This window comes from Somniosus microcephalus, chromosome 3 (assembly GCF_052327205.1).
Source record: "Somniosus microcephalus isolate GS21.2 chromosome 3, FLI_Smic_1.0, whole genome shotgun sequence".
Taxonomy (NCBI): domain Eukaryota; kingdom Metazoa; phylum Chordata; class Chondrichthyes; order Squaliformes; family Somniosidae; genus Somniosus; species Somniosus microcephalus.
Genome location: NC_140989.1, coordinates 95,462,533 through 95,483,001, shown reverse-complemented (window position 1 = coordinate 95,483,001; position 20,469 = coordinate 95,462,533). Strand labels below are relative to the sequence as shown.

General features: G+C 45.5%; 1 protein-coding gene and 1 long non-coding RNA gene across 12 annotated transcripts in view; one reads left to right on the top strand and one right to left on the bottom strand.

Moving 5' to 3' along the window:
• Positions 1–13,688, top strand: part of LOC147121219 (uncharacterized) — a 51,631-nt gene extending 37,943 nt beyond the window's left edge. The window contains exon 3 of the long non-coding RNA XR_015077514.1: positions 13,254–13,688. This is a non-coding gene — a long non-coding RNA (uncharacterized LOC147121219). The remainder of the gene's footprint in view (positions 1–13,253) is intronic.
• cfap36 (cilia and flagella associated protein 36) overlaps positions 1–20,469 on the bottom strand; it is a 187,801-nt gene that overhangs the window by 38,346 nt on the left and 128,986 nt on the right. For 10 of the 11 annotated variants that reach the window (XM_085981392.1, XM_085981387.1, XM_085981397.1 and 7 more), the window contains one exon: positions 11,732–11,806. The exons of the other annotated variant lie outside the window; for it this stretch is intronic. In XM_085981392.1, coding sequence (XP_085837518.1) covers positions 11,732–11,806 — 75 coding nt within the window. The remainder of the gene's footprint in view (positions 1–11,731; positions 11,807–20,469) is intronic. 11 annotated transcript variants of the gene reach the window in all.

Here is a 20,469-nt window from a genome sequence, read left to right as displayed (position 1 = left end):
CTTGTCTGATGTAGTGTCAAAAACATCCATGGCGCCTCCATCCTGCTGGTGTCCCTTTGAAAAACTCCAAACTTCTCAAAATCCTCTATGCTGACAAGAACTCTCTGCTAAATTTTTGCCAGAGGGAATTTTTTTTATTCATTCACGGGATGTGGGCATCGCTGGCAAGGCCAGCATTTATTGCCCATCCCTAATTGCTAGGCTTTTAAGAGTCAACCACATTGCTGTGGGTCTGGAGTCACATATAAGCCAGACTGGGTAAGGATGGCAGATTTGTTACTAGCTTTTTATTCCAGATTAATTTAATTAACTGAATTTAAATTCCCCAGCTGCCGTTGTGGAATTTGAACTCACGTCTCTGGATCATTAGTCCAGGCCTCTAGATTACTAGTCCAGTAACATAACCACTATGCTACCATACCCCTTACCACTGACAAAGCAGCTGTAAGCACTGAACCATTATTGAGATCAGGCAATCTGAAATTTAAAGAGCCTTATGTAGTGCACCTGTAACAAGCCCTGGGAAACCCGTGTTGGAGGTGATAATTCAAAGGCATGTTAAAATGAATTGAAAATCCCTTCATTTCCATGTGTTAAGTGCCGACCCACCTGTGCTAATGATCGTGCCGACTCCAGCGAACAGGTTACTCGCACGCAGCCAAACATGCCTTAGTTAAACCTGGAAGTGGGCGTGTTGGAGCCGGGTTGCGGTCATAAGAACATAAGAATTAGGAGCAGGAGTAGGCCATTCGGCCCCTCGAGCCTGCTCCGCCATTATTGAATGGCGGAGCAGGCTCGATCTCATGGCTGATCTTCTACCTCAACTCCACTTTTCTGCACTATCCCGTTATCCCTTGATTCCCTTAATAACCAAAAATCTATTGATCTCTGTCTTGAACATACTCAACGGCTGAGCCTCAGAGGTAGAGAATTCCAAAGATTCACCACCCTCTGAGTGAAGAAACTTCTCCTCATTTCAGTCCTAAATGGCCGACCCCTTAGTCTGAGACTGTGACCCCTGGTTCTAGGCTCCCCAGCCGGGGGAAACATTCTCTCTGCATCTACCCTGTCAAGCCCTGTAAGAATTTTATATGTTTCAATGAGATCATCTCTCATTCTTCTAAACTCAAGCGAATATAGGCCTAGTCTACTCAATCTAATAACAATTTCATAGTAAAGGATCCTCTGGGGCAGAGTGATCATACTATGATACCTGCTGAGTTTTTCCAGCATTTTCTGTTGTTATTTCGGATTTCCAGCATCTGCAGTATTTTGCTATCATACTATGATAGAATTTCACGTTAAGTTTGAGAGTGACTTGCCTAAGTCCGAAACTAGAGTCTTAAACTTAAATAAAACCAATTACACAGGAATGAGGGGTGAGTTGGCTAAAGTAGATTGGAAAAATAAATTAAAAGGTATGGCGGTAGATAAGCAGTGGATAGCATTTAAAGAAATATTTCATAATTCTCAACAAAAATACATTCCATTGAGAAACAAAAACTCCATGGGAAAAGTGATCCATCCGTGGCTAACTAAAGAAGTTAAGGATAGCACTAGATTGAAAGAAGAAACTTATAATGTTGTAAAGAGTAGTAGTAAGCACGAGGATTGGGAGAGTTTCAGAAACCAGCAAAGGAGGACCAAAAAATTGATGATAAGGGAAAAAATAGAATGAGAGAAAACTAGCAAGAAATATAAATACAGATTGTAAGAGCTTCTACAAGTATGTAAAAAGGAAGAGAGTAGCAAAAGTAAACATTGGTCTCTTAGAGGCTGAGGCAGGAGAAATTATTATGGGGAATAAGGAAATGGCAGAAGCGTTACACAAATATTTTGTATCTGTCTTCACAGTAGAAGACACAAAAAGCATACCAAAAATGGTGGGGAACCAAGGGTCAAATGAGGGGGAGGCACTTAACGTAATTAATATAAGTAGAGAAAAAGTACTAGAGAAACTAATGGGACTAAAAGCTGACAAATCCCCTGGACCTGATGGCCAACATCCTAGGGTTCTAAAAGAGGTGGCTGCAGAAATAGTGGATGCATTGGTTTTGATCTTCCAAAATTCCCTAGATCCTAGAACAGACCCAGCAGATTGGAAGGTAGCAAATGTAACACCGCTATTCAAGAAAGGAGGGAGAGACAAAACAGGGAACTACAGGCCAGTTAACCTGACAACAGTCGTCAGGAAAATGCTGGAATCCATTGTTAAGGAAGCGGTATAGGGCACTTAGAAAATCATAACATGATTAGGCAGAGTCAACATGGTTTTATGAAAGGGAAATTGTGTTTGACAAATTTATTAAGAGTTTTTAAGGATGTAACTAGCAGGGTAGATAAAGGGAAACCAGTGGATGTAGTATATTTGGATTTCCAAAAGGCATTCGATAAGGTGCCACATAAAAGGTTATTACACAAGATAAGGGCTCATGGGGTTGGGGGTAATATAGTAGCACGGATAGAGGATTGGTTAACGGACAGAAAACAGAGAGTAGGGATAAACGGTTCTTTTTCAGGTTGGCAGGCTGTAACTAATGGGGTGCCGCAAGGATCAGTGCCGGGGCCTCAGCTATTTACAATGTATATTAATGACCTAGATGAAGAGACCGAGTGTAATGTATCCAAGTTTGCTGACGATACAAAGCTAGGTGGGACAGTAAGCTGTGAGGAGAACACAAAGAGTCTGCAAAGGGATATAGACAGACTAAGTGAGTGGGCAGTAAGGTGGCAGATGGAGTATAATGTAGGGAAATGTAAGGTTATTCACTTTGGTAGGAAGAATAGAAAAACAGAATATTTTTTAAATGGTGAGAAACTTTTAAATGTTGGCGTTCAGGTTTGGGTGTCCTCGTGCAAGAAACACAAAGTTAGCATGCAGGTACAGCAAGCAATAAGGAAGGCAAATGGCATGTTATACTCCAACCCCCTTGCAATAAAGGCTAAGAGTAAGGAAGTCTTGCTACAATTGTACAGGGCCTTGGTGAGACCACACCTGGAGTACTGTGCACAGTTTTGGTCTCCTTATCTAAGGAAGGATATACTTGCCTTGGAGGCGGTGCAACGAAGGTTCACCAGATTGATCCCTGGGATGAGAGGGCTGTCCTATGATGAGAGATTGTGTAGACTGGGCCTATACTCTCTGGAGTTTAGAAGAATGGGAGGTGATCGCATTGAAACGTACAAGATTCTGAAGGGGATTGACAGGGTAGATGCTAAGAGGTTGTTTACCCTGGCTGGAGTGTCTAGAATTAGGGGGCATAGTCTCAGAATAAGGGGTAAGCCATTTAAGAGCGAGATGAGGAGGAATTTCTTCACTCAGAGGGTTGTAAATCTTTGGAATTCTCTGCCCCAAAGGGCTGTGGATGCTGAGTCATTGAGTATATTCAAGGCTGAGGTAGATAGATTTTTGGACTCCTGGGGAATCAAGGGATATGGAGATCGGGCGGGAAAGTGGAGTTGAGGTCGATGATCAGCCATGATCTTATTGAATGGTTCGAGGGGTCGTATGGCCTCCTCCTGCTCCTATTTCTTATGTTCTTATCTCTCTTCATAGGACAATCGCCCCATCCCAGGAATCAGTCTGGTGAACCTTCACTGCACTCCCCCTATGGCAAGTATATCCTTCCTTAGGTAAGGAGACCAAAACTGTACACAGTACTCCAGGTGTGGTCTCACCAGGGCCCTATATAATTGCAGTACGACGTCTTTACTTTTATACGCAAATCCTCCTGTAATAAAGGCCAACGTGCCATTTGCTTTCCTAATTGCTTGCTGTACCTGCACATTAACTTTCAGTGATTCGTGCACAAAGACACCCAGGTCCCTCTGAACACCAACATTTCCCAATCTCTCACCATTTAAAAAATACTCTGCTTTTCAATTTTTCCTACCAAAGTGAATAACTTCATATTTCTCCACATTATATTCCATTTGCCATGTTCTTGCCCACTCACTTAGCCTGTCTATATCCCTTTCAAGCCTCTTTGCATCCTCCTCACAACTTACATTCCCACCTAGCTTTATATCATCAGCAAACTTGGATATATTACATTTGGTCCCCTCATCCAAATCATTGATATAGATTGTGAATAGCTGAGGCCCAAGCACTGATCCTTGCAGCACCCCACTAGTTACAGCCTGCCAACCCGAAAATGACCCATTTATTTCTACTCTCTGTTTTCTGTCCGTTAACCAATCCTCAATCCATGCTAGTATATTACCCCCAATACCATGAGCCCTAATTTTGTTTAATAACCTCTTGTGTGGCACCTTATTGAATGCCTTCTGAAAATCCACAGACACCACATCCACTGATTCCCCCTTATCTATTCTGCTCGTTACAACCTCAAAAAACAGATTTGTCAAACATGATTTCCCTTTCATAAATCCGTGTTGACTCTGTCCAAACCTATTACTATTTTCTAAGTGCCCTGTTACCACGTCCTCAATAATAGATTCTAGCATTTTCCCTTCTACTGATGTCAGGCTAACTGGTCTGTAGTTCCCCGTTTTCTCTCTCCCTCCTTTCTTAAATAGCGAGGTTACATTTGCTACCTTCCAATCCGCGGGATCCGTTCTAGAATCTATGGAATTTTGGAAAATGACAACCAATGCATCCACTATCTCTACAGCCAGCTCTTTCAAAACCCCAGGATGCAGGCCATCAGGTCCAGGAAATTTATCGGCTTTCAGTCCCATTAATTTCTCCAGTACTATTTTTTTTACTAATATTCATTTCTTTCAGTTCCTCATTCTCACTAGACCTTTGGTTCTCCACTATTTACGGGAGACAGACACAAACGGCTGGATTTTCATTGAGGAGTCGGGTAGGAGGCGGGACTACAGCTTTCGGGGTTGTAGTCCCGCCTCCATCGAGTTCTAGCCAACCCACGCGATTTTGACTTGATTGACCTTGTTGAGCCCGCCACCCGGCAACAGGTGACGTCACAGATTGATATTTCATCTGTCAAGACCTTTTGACAGATGAAATATCAGCGTTTCACAGCTGTTTGAAGCTGTCAAACACTGACAATCTGTACTGCAGGTTAATTCCTTCCTCTCAGGCTGCTTTAGAGATCTCCGCGGAACAGAAAGCTGAATGCTGGAACTTTTGACAGCTCGCAGCCATTCTGCTTTCTGTGCCGGTGAGATGAGGGACTCCCGAGACCTGAAGGAAGGAAGGCTGTAAAGGTAAGTAAAGGTATGTAAAACTTATTTAAACAGTTTACACACACCAAACACATTTACCTTTGCACCCATGCACCCATCACTCACCTGAACACCGGATATCTTGACCCCTCCAAGACCTTCATCCTGACGGTCCGCCTCCTCTAACTTGGCGTGGTTTGGAGCCGTCGGGAATCCCACACTTCAACATTAAAAATAGGGATTAGGCTAAAAACTGCCTGTTAACTACCTGTTAACAGGCAGTTAATTGCACTAATCCCCTTCCCGCCTCGGGGAGGCGGGTCCCAGTGCGGGTCGGGTACCTGCCTCCTTTGAAACTGGCATGGAGGCGGGTTGGGTGCGGGATGGGTTCGTGCCCACCCCCCCCCCCCCGATTTCGGGATTTTAACCCCCCCCACGCCTCCAATCCCGTCTCCACGGCCCAATGAAAATCCTGCCCAAAGTATTTGTTTAATTTCTCTGCCATTTCCTTATTCCCCATTATAATTTCTCCTGTCTCAGCCTGTAAGGGGCCCACATTTACTTTCGCTAATCTTTTCCTTTTTACATACCTATAGAAGCTTTTACAGTCTGTTTTCATGTCTCTCGCTAGTTTACTCTCATTCTATTTTCCCTTTCTTTATCAATTTCTTGGTCCTCTTTTGCTGAATTCTAAAATCTCCCCAATCCTCAGGCTTACTACTCTTTTTGGCAACATTATAAGCCTCTTCCTTTAATCTAATACTATCTTTAATTTCTCTTGTTAGCCACAGTTGGACCATTTTTCCTGTGGTGTTTTTATTCCTTAACAGAATGTACATTCGTTGCGAATTATGAATTATTTCTTTAAATGTTTGCCATTGCTTTTCTATTGCCATATCTTTTAACCTAGTTTCTTAACCTACCTTAGCCAACTTGCTTCTCATACCTATGTAGTTTGCTTTGTTCAAGTTTAGGACCCTTGTTTCAGACTTAACTAAATCACTCTCAAACTCAACATAAAATTCTATCGTATTATGATCACTGCTCCCCAGAGGCTCCTTTACTACAAGGTTATTAATTAACCCTGTCTCATTGCACAGTACTAGATCTAAAATAGCCAATTCCCTCGTAGGTTCCTTGACATACTGATCTAGAAAACCATCTTGAATGCATTCCATGAACTCATCCTCTGCGCTTTTTCTGCAAATTTGGTTTGTCCAGTCTATATGAAAGTTAAAGTCTCCCCTGATTACTGTACTACCCTTGTTACATGCATCTCTCATTTCCTGATTTTTACTCTGCCCAACACTACAACCACTGTTAGGGGGCCTATAGACTACTCCCACTAGTGTTTTATGCCCCTTGTTGTTTCTTAGCTCTACCCAAATTGATTCTACATTTTGTTTTTCCAAGCCAAGATCCTTTCTCTCTACTGTCTTTATTCTCTCCTTTAATATCAGGGCTACCCCTCCTCCTTTTCCATTCTGCCTGTCTCTTCTAAAAGTCAAATATCCTGGAATATCTAGTTCCCAAGCTTGGTCACTTTGCAACCATGTCTCTGTAATGGCTATTAAATCAAACCCAATTATCTTCATCTGCGCTATTAATTCATCTATTTTGTTGCGAATGCTTTGTGCATTCAGGTACAGTACCTTTAGCTTTAACTTTTTTCTATTTTTCCCTCATGTCACTTTAGTCACTAATGCCCTATTACCTTTATTAATCATTCTGTCCCTTCCTGACCCACTCTGCTTATCTTTACCCACATCACTACTCTGTTCTGCAGCCTTGACATTTCTCTTACTGTTTTTGAATTTACCCTTTCCTGAATCCTTCCAGTCCCCCTTCATTAGTTTAAAGAGCAATCTACCACCCTAGTTATTCGATTCGCCAGGACACTGGTCCCAGTCTGGTTTAAATGGTGCCCGTCCCCATGGAACAGCCTTCTCTTTCCCCAGGACTGGTGCCAGTGCCCATGAATTGAAACTCCTGCCTCACACACCACTCTTTGAGCCACGCATTTAACCTTCTAATCTGTTTGTCCCTATGCCAATTTGCGCATGGCTCAGGTAACAATCCAGAGATTATTACCTGTGAGGTTCTGCATTTTATTTTCAACCCTAGCTCCTCAAATTTTCTCAGCAGAACCTCATTCCTAGTTCTACCTATGTCGTTGGTTCCTACATGGACTATGACAACTGGATCCTCATCCTCCCCCTCCCACTCCAAGTTCTTCTCCAGCCACGAAGAGACATCCTTTACACTGGCACCGGGCAGGCAACACAACCTTCGGAACTCCTGGTCGCGGCTGCAGAGAACAGTATCTATCCCTCTGACTATACTGTCCCCTATCACTACCACATTCCTTTTCACTCCCCCCCCCCCCCCCCCCCCCCCCACTTGAATGGTCTCCTGTACCACGGTGCTGTGGTCAGTTTGCTCATTCCCCCTGCAGTCCTTGTTCTCATCCCCACAGGTAGCTAGTATCTCATACCTGTTAGTCAAAGTCAAGGGCCGAGGCTCCTCTATCACTACATCCTGGTTCCCCATACCTTCCTGACTCGCAGTCACACCCTCCTGTCCCTGACCACTGATGAACTCTAAAGTACTACTTAATCTAAGGGGCGTGATTGCCTCCTGGAACAAATTGCCCAGGTAACTCTCCCCCTCCCTGATGTCCCACAATGTCTGCACCTCAGACTCCAGCTCAACAACTCTGAGCCGAAGTTCCTTGAGCTGCAGGCACTTACTGCAGATGTGGTTACTTGGGATCTCGCTGGTCTCCACAAACTCCCATATGCTGCAATTATGGCACACCACCTGCCTTGCCATGTCTATCTAACTTTCTTTCTTTATTTGATTAGTTAATTTTTTTTAATCAATTATTTTAGTTATATTACTTAATTGGTTTATCTAGTTTTAGTTACTAATTTAATAAAGTAAAGTTATAGCAATTTACAGTTTCTTAGCTAGCTTAGAGACTAAAAAAAACTGTAGTACTCACCAACCAATCACCTACCTGGTGTCCTGGATTGTCACTCCTCGATTTTTTTTCTCTCTCCTCCGCTCTTTATTCCCCCGGCTCCGTTCCGTCCCCGACCAAGTCCGCTCTCGCCGCTGCTCTCGGTGAGTTTGGGCCTCCGCTCTTTATTCCCCCGGCTCCATTCCGTCCCCAACCAGGTCTGCTCTCGTCGCTTCAATTTTCTCCAAAGGGGTGTCATGGACAAGATGAGCTCAGAGAGGGCATGAGGGGAGAAGGGCGAGAAACTAGAGAAAGATGCAAGTTCAGGACTAAGGCCGGGCGGGGGGGGGGGGGAGAACCTTTGGGGAAATTTGGCACAGTGGGCTAGGGGGAAGGAGTGAAGCAGCATAGGCAGCCGAATGGTCTCAATCTTAGTGACAAAGAAGTCCATGAGCTCCTCACACTTGTTGTTGGAGGTGAGGGTGGAGGAGGCAGGGTAGAGGGGTTTAAGAAGACCATTTGTAGTGAAGAGAAGCCAGGGGTTATCTTTGCATTACAGGATGATCCTGGAATAGTGAGCAGTTTTGGCAGAGGAGAGCAGGAACGGTAGTATAGTGGTTATGTTACTGGGCTAGTAATCCAGAGGCCTGGACTAATGATCCAGAGACGTGAGTTCAAATGCCACCACAGCAGCTGGGGAATTTAAATTCAGTTAATTAAATAAATCTGGAATAAAAAGCTATGAAACTATCGTAAAATCCCATCTGGTTCACTAATGTCCTTTAGGGAAGGAAATCTGCCATCCTTAACTGGTCTGGCCTATATGTGACTCCAGACCCACAGCAATGTGGTTGACTCTTAACTGCCCTCTGAAATGGCTTAGTAAGCCACACAGTTGTACACAACTGCTACGAAAAACCATAATAAGATAAAACCAGATGGACCACCGGGCATCGATCTCGGCACCAGCAACGGCACACCCAGCACAGCCGACCCTGCAAAGTCCTCCTCACCAACATCTGGGTACTTGTGCCAAAACCCGCACCAAAATTGGCACAAGCTGTCCCACAGACTATTCAAGCAACAGCGTGACAGAATCATACCTTTCAGCTAATGTCACAAACTGCTCCATCAACATCCCAGGGGTGGCGGCACAGTGGTATACAGTCCTCAACATTGACTCGGGATTCCATGAAGTCTCAAGCATGGGCAAGGAAACCCCCTGCTGATTACCACCTACCGCCCTTCCTCCTCCATGAAGTCAATGGGAATCGGGAGGAAAACTCTCCACTGGCTGGAGTCATACCTAGCACAAAGGAAGATGGTTGTTGTGGTTGGAGGTCAATCATCACAGCCCCAGGACATCGCTGCAGGAGTTCTTCGGGGCAGTTTCCTCGACCCTACCATCTTCAGCTGCTTCATCAATGACCTTCCCTCCAACATAAGGTCAGAAATGGGGATGTTCGCTGATGACTGCAGTGTTCAGTGCCATTCGCAACTCCTCAGATAATGAAGCATGCAACAAGACCTGGATGACATTCAGGCTTGGGCTAATATGTGGCAGGTAACATAAGTGCCAAGCAATGACTATCTCCAACAAGCAAGAGTCTAACCACCTCCCCTTGACATTACCATCGCCAAATCCCACACCATCAACATCTTGGGGGTCACCATTGACCAGAAACTTAACTGGACCAGCCACGTAAATACTGTGGCAACAAGAGCAGGTCAGAAGCTAGGTATTCTGTGGCGAGTGTCTCACCTCCTGACTCCCCAAAGCCCTTCCACCATCTACAAGGCACAAGTAAGGAGTGTGATGGAATACTCTCCACTTGCCTGGATGAGTGCAGCTCCAACAACACTCAAGAAGCTCGACACCATCCAGGACAAAGCAGCCCGCTTGATTGGCACCCCATCCACCACCTTAAACATTCACTCCCTCCACCACCAGCGTACTGTGGCTGCAGTGTGTACCATCTACAAGATGCACTGCAGCAACTTGCTAAGGCTTCTTCAACAGCACCTCCCAGACCCGTGACCTCTTCCACTTAGAAGGACAAGGGCAGGCGCATGGGAACACCACCACCTCCAAGTTCCCCTCCAAGTCACACACCATCCCTGACTTGGAAGTATATCTCCGTTCCTTCATCGTCGCTGGGTCAAAATCCTGGAATTCCCCCCCATAACAGCACTGTGAGAATAGCTTCACCACACGGACTACAGCGGTTCAAGGCGGCGGCTCACCACCACCTTCTCAAGGGCAATTAGGGATGGGCAATAAATGCTGGCCTTGCCAGCGACGCCCAGTACCTATAAAAAAAAGGACCTGATAGTGCTTTATTGCCGGCTCCATTATAATGAGGCCCATTGCCTAATATCTGTGGAGCTTCAGATCTCACCATTCAAGCACAAGGAATGCACCATTCGCGACCTGTGTGCCAGAAATGGGTGCACCTGAATTTCCGGGCCAATATTTTCAGAAAAAAAGACAAACCATAGGACTACAAACAAACATCTCTCTTGCAATAGCTCCTATTCGATATCACTAATGCACATGTAAAACTCCAGGTTTGAAAACAGTACAGGTTTTCATAATGCAAATTACCTTTCAGGACACTAAAATCAACAACACAAAACAGGTAGAGATTACTTTTTAATAAATTTATACCAAATTTGTTTTTTGGTTGACAGTTCATATATTTGTATGCACTATCAAATGGAGGCTGATAACTTAAAAAATGAATATAGACTTACTGCCAAACTACAGTAATAGCCAATAAGAAGTCACAAAACAATGTAAAGAGGGAGGTGGAGCGCTAATTCAAGCGCTCCACTTCCTTCTTAGAGCGCTAACCCCGAATATTGGGGCGATGCGTTCTGCAGCGTAGCGCTACTGCATGGAAGGGCTCCTCCCCTCATTATAGGGGACGGCCCAAGCCCCCACTTCTGCAGGGCCCACCAGGGAGCGGGGTGCCGTGCCAGCAGCCCGGCACTCGAGGAGTGACGAGCTGCCAGATCGCGGCAGGGACCCCGCGTTGAAAGACGAAACAGGCCGTGACAAGTCCGCCGATTTTTTATTCCCCGCCCGCCGCCTCCCCTTTACTTACCGCCCCGCAAGCTCCCTGCCACTCCATTCCCGTCCCCTGAATCGGTCGCTGTCATTGCAGATTCAGGGGGCACAGGCCAATTTTGCAGGGGGGGCGAAAATGGGGTGCTGCGCACGGTGATGACGTCATCATCGCCTGCGCAGCGGAGCAGGCGCTACTGGTTACCGCCGCCTCTAAACTCCCGCTGAATTTAGCGGGAGTCATTAGCGGCGCTGCGTCCGAGCGAAGTCATTTGCGCCCCATGCTGGAGGTGCTAATGGGAGGCGCAAATGCACCGAATTTCTAGCCCGTATGCATTGCCCTATAATGTTGATGATGTATGCAAGAATCCTGTATCAGGTTTTAGATTCTTGCACTTATCTGACAATCTCGAAGTTTAATATAGATCATTTCTTATTCCAAAGAAACCTCCATGTTTAAAGCAGTATGAATTTTTCAAAAACAAAATTGTTTCATGAGTTAGTAACTACCTTATGACAGAGACTAAGAATCTCGCAAATTCATCTACTACCTCATCTAGGTTACTTGTGGATGCAACTGCATCTTCTCTCGCTGATGCTCTCTTTTGTAAAGATTTCTGAACAGCCTGTAAAAAATTTGGTATGTTAAAACAATTATCTTCACTGCACTACAAAACAACAGGTTCCTTAATATCTACACATACTGTACACTTTTTCAAATTTCAGATAAGGAAATGGAAATCAACCATCTGAACTGGGGTAAACTCTAAGAACATAAAAATTAGGAGGAGTAGGCTTGACGGCTCCTCGAGCTTGCTCCGCCATTCAATCAGATCATGGCTGATCTTCGACTTCAACTCCACTTTCCTGTCCGATCCCTATATCCCTTGATTCACCTCGAGTTTAAACTGAATAGAGTAAGGGACTTATTCAAAATTACAAGTTCCCTCGATAGTACTCCAATTTATCTAACCTAATCCTAAACCTACCTTTAGTGTCCAGGCAATCTCCCATAATATTAACCTTGACTCCCGTTTCATCCTGGTTTCTGCTTTCCCTCTGTAACTATCATCTTCAGGCCAAGCCAGTTAACTGGGGGAGGCAGCTTTAGAAGGGGAAAGTAAAAAGGGAAATCTAGTTCAAATTAAGAGAATTCCCCTTGAAGAAGGGGTCCCAAATGCATTTTTGAGCTGAAAGCTTCACTGTGATTTATCCAAATGATCATCATTCAGCTCAGTTCAGGTAATGATGGGTAGATACTTGCTCACTGTCTTAGTTACAACTTTTTATTATGAAATTAAAGCTCGAGTCATAAACCTCACTGTAGTACTAATAAATTTACTGAAGATTGGCAATTAATAAGATGTTAGTTTCAATCCCCACTATCAGTGCACTCAGATCTTGATTTTTTTATCTATGTGAAATTTTATTTCAATTATAAAAACCTTTGAAATTTTTTCATGCATTTCATCAAATTGCTTGGATGATACTCAAATTATTCAGAATGTCAGTAATTTAATAGGTGTGCAAGTGTTATACTTGTAAAGATTGTTCAAAAAATGTGACTGTTTAGTGCTGGCTGTTAAGGCCCGTTTTGTAGAAAAAATGGCAACTGCCTCGCATCCGCCTGCTTGCGGCCGTCATTTTGGTAAGGGCTATAGCGCTGCCATTGACAGCACTGGCCTCTCAAATGTAAATTAGCAGATCGTGACATCAATCGGCAATGCCTGACTTGACACCATGACTGCTAATTTGGATGTTCTCGCTCTCCTTTACACTGTGTCCTAACCACGCATAGAAAAGCGTGTCTGAAGCAGCCCTGCAGAGATGCTGTCAGCGCTTCGTAAAGGGACACACACATCTTTCAGGTCAGTTTGGATTTAAGCTTTTAGACTGTTTTTTATATTTTATTTAAATAGTGGCTTGGTGCAATAGTTTTAAATGTTTTTAAAGTGTGCAGGGAGTGCTGCTAGATGTTTGCAAGGCTTTGGATGGTAAAGGAAGGCCTCTGAGAAGACAGAAAATGCTGCCTGACCTGCTGAATATTTCCAGCGTTTTCTGCTTTTATTTCAGATTTCCAGCATCCACTCGCAGAGGGAAGAGGAAGGAGGAAGACGCAGAAGAGGAGGAAGCAGAAGAGGAAGAAGCAGAAGGAAGGATGTGACCCAGACTGCCTCTTTCTGGCCAAGATATCCGCGATGGAATCATATGCTTGCATGTACCAGTGACCACACTCCAATTCCCCTTTCAACATTTGTCCCACACCTTACCTTCCCTCGGTTACTGACCATCACAGCATCCTCTTGGCCACAATGCTGAAATAAAAAATAAAAACTACCACAAACTTTCCAATCCAACTTTATACATATGTGCATCCAATATGACAATCAATAAATGGCTGGGAGTGTGAAATCGAGTGACCGTGTTTCTTCTTCTTCCTCTTCACTCTCCCTTCCCTCTTCTTGGTCACCCACTGGCTGGGCAGGCTGGATTTCTTGGGTGCCTGAAATGAGGGAGGCACAAGGGGAGGGGAGGGCAGGAAAGCAAGAGCTGCATGCTTACACCATGCGCACCTTGTAAACCAGAAGATATTGTGGGATGAGGGGGAAGTGAGATAAGAGGGAAGTGGGGTGTGAGAAGGAAGATAACGTATAAGGATACCAGCATCTTGTATCCTTTCAGCTCAGCCATGCCCCTGCCAAGAATGGCCAGCACCGTCTCCTCCAAGGGGGCGAGGTAAAGCTAGGAATGGGAGGTGTGCCTCATGTTTGGTACAGATTGTTGGTAGGAGAGTGATTGCGATGGGTTGGGTTGGGGGGGGGGGGGCGGTCATGCAATGAGCAGTGTGTGAAGCTAGTGGTGCAGTTGATAGGAGATGGCTTTTGAAGATGCATTCACTGACCTTGACCACTGGTCTAAGGTCATGAAACTTCTTTGGGCACTGAAGCCAGGTCCTGGGGGCAACATTGCTGACAGTGACAACCTTGGTGATCTGGTGCCACATCGTTCTTTCTGGAGGGCCTCCTGGCCCCCTGTGGGTAGAGGGGCTCTCTTGCAGTGTTGTACCTCTGCACAAAGCTGGAGTGCTGTGTGCGAGACCCTGGGTGCCACTTCCCTGGCTGGTTGAGCCATTTGTGTTAGTACTGAAGCACTTTTACCTTTTTTTATGTACGGAAGGCAGTTTGGCTTTAAGCGCTGAAGACCACCATTTCGGAATTATTTTAAATGGTTTTTTTCAGAAGGCAGTTGAGTTCTAAGGGCTAAAGACTGTCTATTTTTAAATGTTTTTTACTTCTTGCTTTCTAAAATGACAGGCTAGCTTTAAGAGAACGCTGCCTCGCTCCAGGGATGCTCAGGCCAGGCTACATTGGGCCTCCTGCTGAGACTACCGCCCAAAACAGCATGTTACATCGTAGGTTTTGCACCGTGCTAATTTAATTCAGCAAGCAGCACTCTTTTTGCGGGCAGCCATTAACTTCAGCCCGCGGTGGTACTGGCCTAATTGAATTTCTAGGCCATCTATTTATATCTCAATAACCTGCATGATCACAGTTACTTCTATCACGATAGTGCAAAGCAGTATTAAAATAATTTAAGACGGCACATGGCTTTCAATTTTTTTGTACACAAGTCAGCAAATAGATAATGATACAAAATTATGCTCATAAGAATCCCTCATAGAAAGGGTGAAAAAAGGCAGTGGAAGTAATAATGGAAATATCAAAATGCCATGAAATAATGCAGATGAAGCTGCAATTATAAACTAAAAGTGTCCAATTTTCAAAACATTTTTGTCCCATCACAAATTGTGGTTTTGTTTTTTTTTGGCAAAGAATAAGGTTAGTTGAATGTTTTCATGCTCAGGTTACATATGTACTTTGCACTACTATAAAGCACTTGGCATGTTTCAGCGCAAACACAAATGGGAGAATTTTAACCCCCAAGGACAGGAGAGTTGGGGATGGTTGGGAAGGTAAAATTTTTTAAATTCACAAACCCAACTCCAACATGCCTCCAACCCGCCCATTCCCAGTTTTAACAGAGGCGCGGTTCTCAGAAGGCGGGTCGGACACACAAATCTTTTAAGGAGACTGGGTGCCTCCGTTTTAACCCAATTTTTATTTTTAACGCATGGCGGCTGTAATTCCTGGGCTGTGGGAATCCCGGTAGGTAAAATAAGGCAAGAAAGGCTGGATCCATAAGGTAATTGACTTTATTGCACTGCTTGTGGACTAGGAGGAGCAGAGGTGCTTCCCTTCGGAACACCAAGCTTACCTCCATGCAACCGGACCACTGTGATGTCTAACTCACCCCAACCAAACCCCCACACGATGTCTGATTCACCCCAACGCGATGTCAGACTTAACTGACACCTGCTCCCCAGCTGCTTTCCAGCCTGACTGGCTATCAGGCGGGAAACCTGTTGAAATTTTTTTAAAGACGCCCTGCCGTTAAATTCGGCAGGATGTGTGGGAAACCCATACTTCAAGGTTTCCGGTTAAGAAATCTCCCCCACTCCCTTCCTGACTCGAGTAAATATCGGGGCCAAAAATGCTACTGGTTGTTTTTTTATATATAAAAGTAATAGAGCTTGATGAAAAATTAGCAATTATATTTTTGTAAGATATTACTTCTTTTTCCCTTTGCTCAAGGACTCTCAGAATCCCCAAAATTGTTAGGCTCCACTGAGTTTATAGTCTCTCTTTGGGCAAGCGAGAGATGGGATTTTAGACAAGGACACCAGAGTCACTGTGCGTCACAATTTACAACAGGAAAATGAGGGACAAAAGGAGGCTTGGAATATCAGTGGGATAACGACTTTGATACAAGCTCATAATGGTACCAAATGGGCAACTGCTTTTAATACATCCCTAAAATTTCATCTTCAGTGCTGGGGAGACTGCTCATCGCCTCCTCCTTGAACACAGAAAAGAAGAATTAATTTTGTACATTTGCAATCATTTGATGTCACACTAGCCCAATGGGATGAATAGCCTACTACTGTTCTAATGTTGCTGTGGGATCTTTCAATGGCCCCATGATTTTGTTTTCACATGCTTGTTGCACTTACGTGTAAGGAAATACTTGATATTTCTTTCAAAATTCCCTACTATCCAAACCTCATTTTATGTTTTAGCTCTCCTGACTAGTTTTTAAATCTCCTTTATCTTTTTATTGTTTTCTTGGTCCCCCATGCTACCTATAGCTTCATACTTTAGGAATTTCTTTTTGCCCTTATGCCCACATTATTTCCATTGTTGTCCATACTGATCTTTTCTCTCTGTTACCCTTTTTCCCTAGTGGTATATATCTATTCTCTACACCATGTGTAGTGGATCATGTATAGAACTACTTTTCCTCCAAGCTTTTCCCTTTTAATTATGTTCTCCAGTTTCACCTCTGCATCTTAAAAATCTGCCTTCCAAAAGCTGAATGTTTCAATAGATTACTTCCTCACATGTCTTTAATCTATGTAAAACATGGTTTCCATCTCAATTACACTTGGACCAGATAATCAAGTACTCTTTCAGATAAAAGGTTACACCCCTTTCCAATTTGTCTTTTCTATCTCTACGAAGAAATTTGTGTCTCTGTACATCTATCCAATCCACGTCGTTATTCAACCAGGTTTCCTTGTGATGCCTATGATAGCAAAAACTCCTTCTCCAGCAAGAACCTCCAAGTCTTCCATTTTATTCCCAAGATATTCCAGCAAAACTCTAGCCACAGGTACATCTGTCAACCAGTCCCCAAATGTGAGTCAACTTTGCCCTTTACATAATGGTAGCCTTTAACTAGCTACAGTACTATTTACTGTTGTGAAAGATCAGCAGGTGGCTTGCAATCCCCTTACATGTGTCCCATTCACTGTGACCATGTGAAAGTAAGGAGTCAACCTATCTATGTCGGCAGTCATTGCATAACTAACTATCTTATACCTTACAAGCTCATGCGGCCTTCTGGTTTGCATTGCAGGATTTCTAAGAGACCGGCAGTGGTTTACCTTGTGGCCTATCTTGTCAGATTTAAAAGACCTAACCTCATTAAATTCAGATTATGATTTCTGCTTAGCTGCCACCCTCCGGCCTCACCCAGGATAAACTGAGCATCTGGCTTGCTGAGCAGTTCATTCGTGGGACAATGTGAGGCACCTCATCTCCTACCCATTTAACGGCATATTTGCATTCGTGAGTCCATAAAATGATCATCACGTGTGTCTAGTTGCTCGAGTTTTACACTCCAGATTAAGTAACCAGATTCTTAAATCATCAGGAACTATGTTCACAAACGCCTCCCTTAACATTAAAGGGCAATGATCTGTTACATCTTCCCTTGTCAGCCACATATGTTTCAGATAGATAACTATTTCTCTACAGATACTGTCTGGATTCTCTTAGGGGGAAAAATTCAGTTCCTTAGCACCTCCAGTTAGCGCCAGCAGATGGCACTAAGGGGGCGCTAGAGGAGTATCGCCAGGTTGCGGCAAACCCAACGCCGCATGCCAAATCCCGACCCCCCCACAGTGCCATCGCTAACAGATATCGTTGGGAGCCTCAACGCCAGGTGAATCGTGATGTCAGTGAGTGTGCAATGCTCACTGAGCGCCCGATCTGCGAAATTGATTGTCGCCACCTACCTTAGCGCCTGGAGGAAACAGCAACAGGGAGCACTGGCGTGAAGAAACAGGAAGCCGGCTCCAGGGACGTTATTTTAAGGGATCATCAGTAATGAGTCACAGCTGTAGGTTAGTGGAGTTTCACTGCTTTCTTGTCAGTTTCACAGTGCAACAGTGTCATTCCGTCATTTCAAGGTTATTTAGTATCAGGAGTGTTGTGGCAACTAAAAAGTAGCTACATTTATTCTTAAAAACAATCAAACATTTGGTTACATTAACGGGGGCTGTACTGGCAGTTGACCTCACCCTCCAGGATCTACGGCAGAGAGAGCGGAGGCAGCGAGAAAGACTGGAAACATGTGGCCAGAGGAGGAGGGCCATCAGGGCTCTCAACAGGCTCTCAACCCTCTGAGGGTATTCTGAGAGCACTTTTCCTACCTCCAATTAAGTGAGGAGCAGTGTATTAGAGGGTTCCGCTTCACCAAGGAGGTAGTCACAGAACTTAGCCACCTCCTGCAACCAGACCTCGAGCCTCAAATCAGGGCGACCACGGCTCTCTCAGTGGCAGTCAAGTTACCGTCACCCTCAGTTTCTTCGCCAGTGGATCCACCCAGTCTGCAACAGGAGACATAGCTAACATCTCGCATTTCGCCGTTCATCGCTACATCCGGGAGGACACAGAGGCTCTCTGCAGTAGAAGGGACTACATTTCCTTCCCCATCACCAGTGAGAAGCAGGACGAACATGTATGTGGCTTTGCCAGGATAGCGGGATTCCCCATGGTGCAGGGCGCCATAGACTACACCCACGTGGATTTGCGGGCACCTCATAACAATCCTGAGATCTTCTGTAACCGCAAAGGCTTCCACTCACTTAATGTGCAGTTGGTGTGCGACCCCAGACAGTGAATCCTCAATGTCAATACCATCTATCTTGGCAGCAGCCACGATGCCTTCATCCTGCGCCAGACCAGTGTGTCGTTCCGGAAGGCCGATTGAGTGGCTGCCTCCACGTCAAGCTCACGGCTGGCTGGTCGAAGACAAGGGCTATCTGCACTCCACCTGACTCCCCTCCACAACTCCAACACTCCTGCCCAACACTCATATAATGAGAGCCACGCTGCCACCAGGAACATCATTGAGCAGACCATTGGGCTGCTGAAGCAACGGTTCTGCGGCCTTGACCGCTCGGGAGGAGCCCTCCAGTACTCGGCTGAGCAAGTGTCTCATTTCATGGTGGTCTGCTGCATGCTCCACAACTTGACCATCATGAGGGCCCAGGCTTTGCCACCAGGGATTGCGGGACCACCTCAGGAGGAGGAAGAGGGAGAGGAGGAAGAGGAGGAGGAGGAACAGGAGCAAGGGAGGAGGCAGCCACTCAATTGGCCTTCCGGAAGGGCAGTCCGTGACCGCTTCATCAGACTGCAGGTCCAATGAATTAAACCCCAGATCCTCGTTGCTCACCACATCCCCATCATTCCATCCCTGTTGCAGGCCATATCACAGTGCAAAGCTGAAATGAGACACACCACAAAAGAATCAAAACTGAATTAATAAATTTATCAATAATCAGTGAACACATATTTACAAGAAAAATATTAACTATTCACCTTTGTGCAATCCCTTAATGCCTCTCATGCCCTTGCCTACTCCTATGAAGGACCAGTGGCTGCAGCAGGGCTGGTGGGAGGCTGCTGAGTGTCCGTGCAGGACGCCCTCGACCAGCTCTGGGCCTGGAAGGCCCGGCTGTAGACAGCACCACCTTAGCATGGGCGGCAGCAGTCTGGGCTGGCTGGATGGCAGGCAGCGACAAGGGCAATGGCGGAGTGGCAGTGGTGGGAGCAGAAATGCTGTCATCCTGAGAAAAGATAGCAAGTTCCTGCTCCACTGATCCACTGCCACTCCCCCAGGGCAGCACCTCAGCATCCCTAGCAATCTGTTGGAGCATAGATTGCTAGTCTGCTGCGACACAGTGAAAGTCCCAATCGACGGTGGTAGACCCAGCCACGATGGCAGCAGTCAGAGCTTGCAGGCATCAAGCTGAGACTGCATGAGAGCAGTCTGAGATTGAATGCCACCAAGCATAGACTGCATTACAGCACTAAGACGTTGCGTCACTTTTGCCTGTGCTGCAATGAAAGCTGCCAGATCGCCCATTACATGTGGCATCAGGTCTGGGTCGCCACTGTCTCTCTGGGAGTCTACCATCTGTTGCCTGATGGGTTCCATGGTGTGCGCAGAGCCTTGTGCAATGTTGGAGGCAGACTCCGCCACGCTCCTTATTGCCAAGAGGCTCTCGGGCACCCTTGCCATTGCACCTATCATTTCGGAGTGCATGGCCATCACCCTTCTTCTAAACGCCTCCCCATCGAGGTCCTCATCTGAGTCCTGTGCAGCAGAACTCGCGTGCGAACTCGCCCTGTGGGGAGCTGGCCCCCGAGCTACCTTTTCCCCCTGGCCTTGCTGCAGCCCACTCGTCCACGGTTCCTCACCCTGTGCAGATCCCACTACTATACTAGCCTCTAAAGAACGCGTAGTGCCGGTATCTGAGCTGGTGCCTGCGGGTGAGACATGCAGTGATGCGTTGTGTTCTTCCTCCTCCTCTTCTCCCGCCTTGCTCTCTACGGTGCCCTCAGGGACAGGCTGCTCAGGTGCTTGCTCATTATCTGAAAGC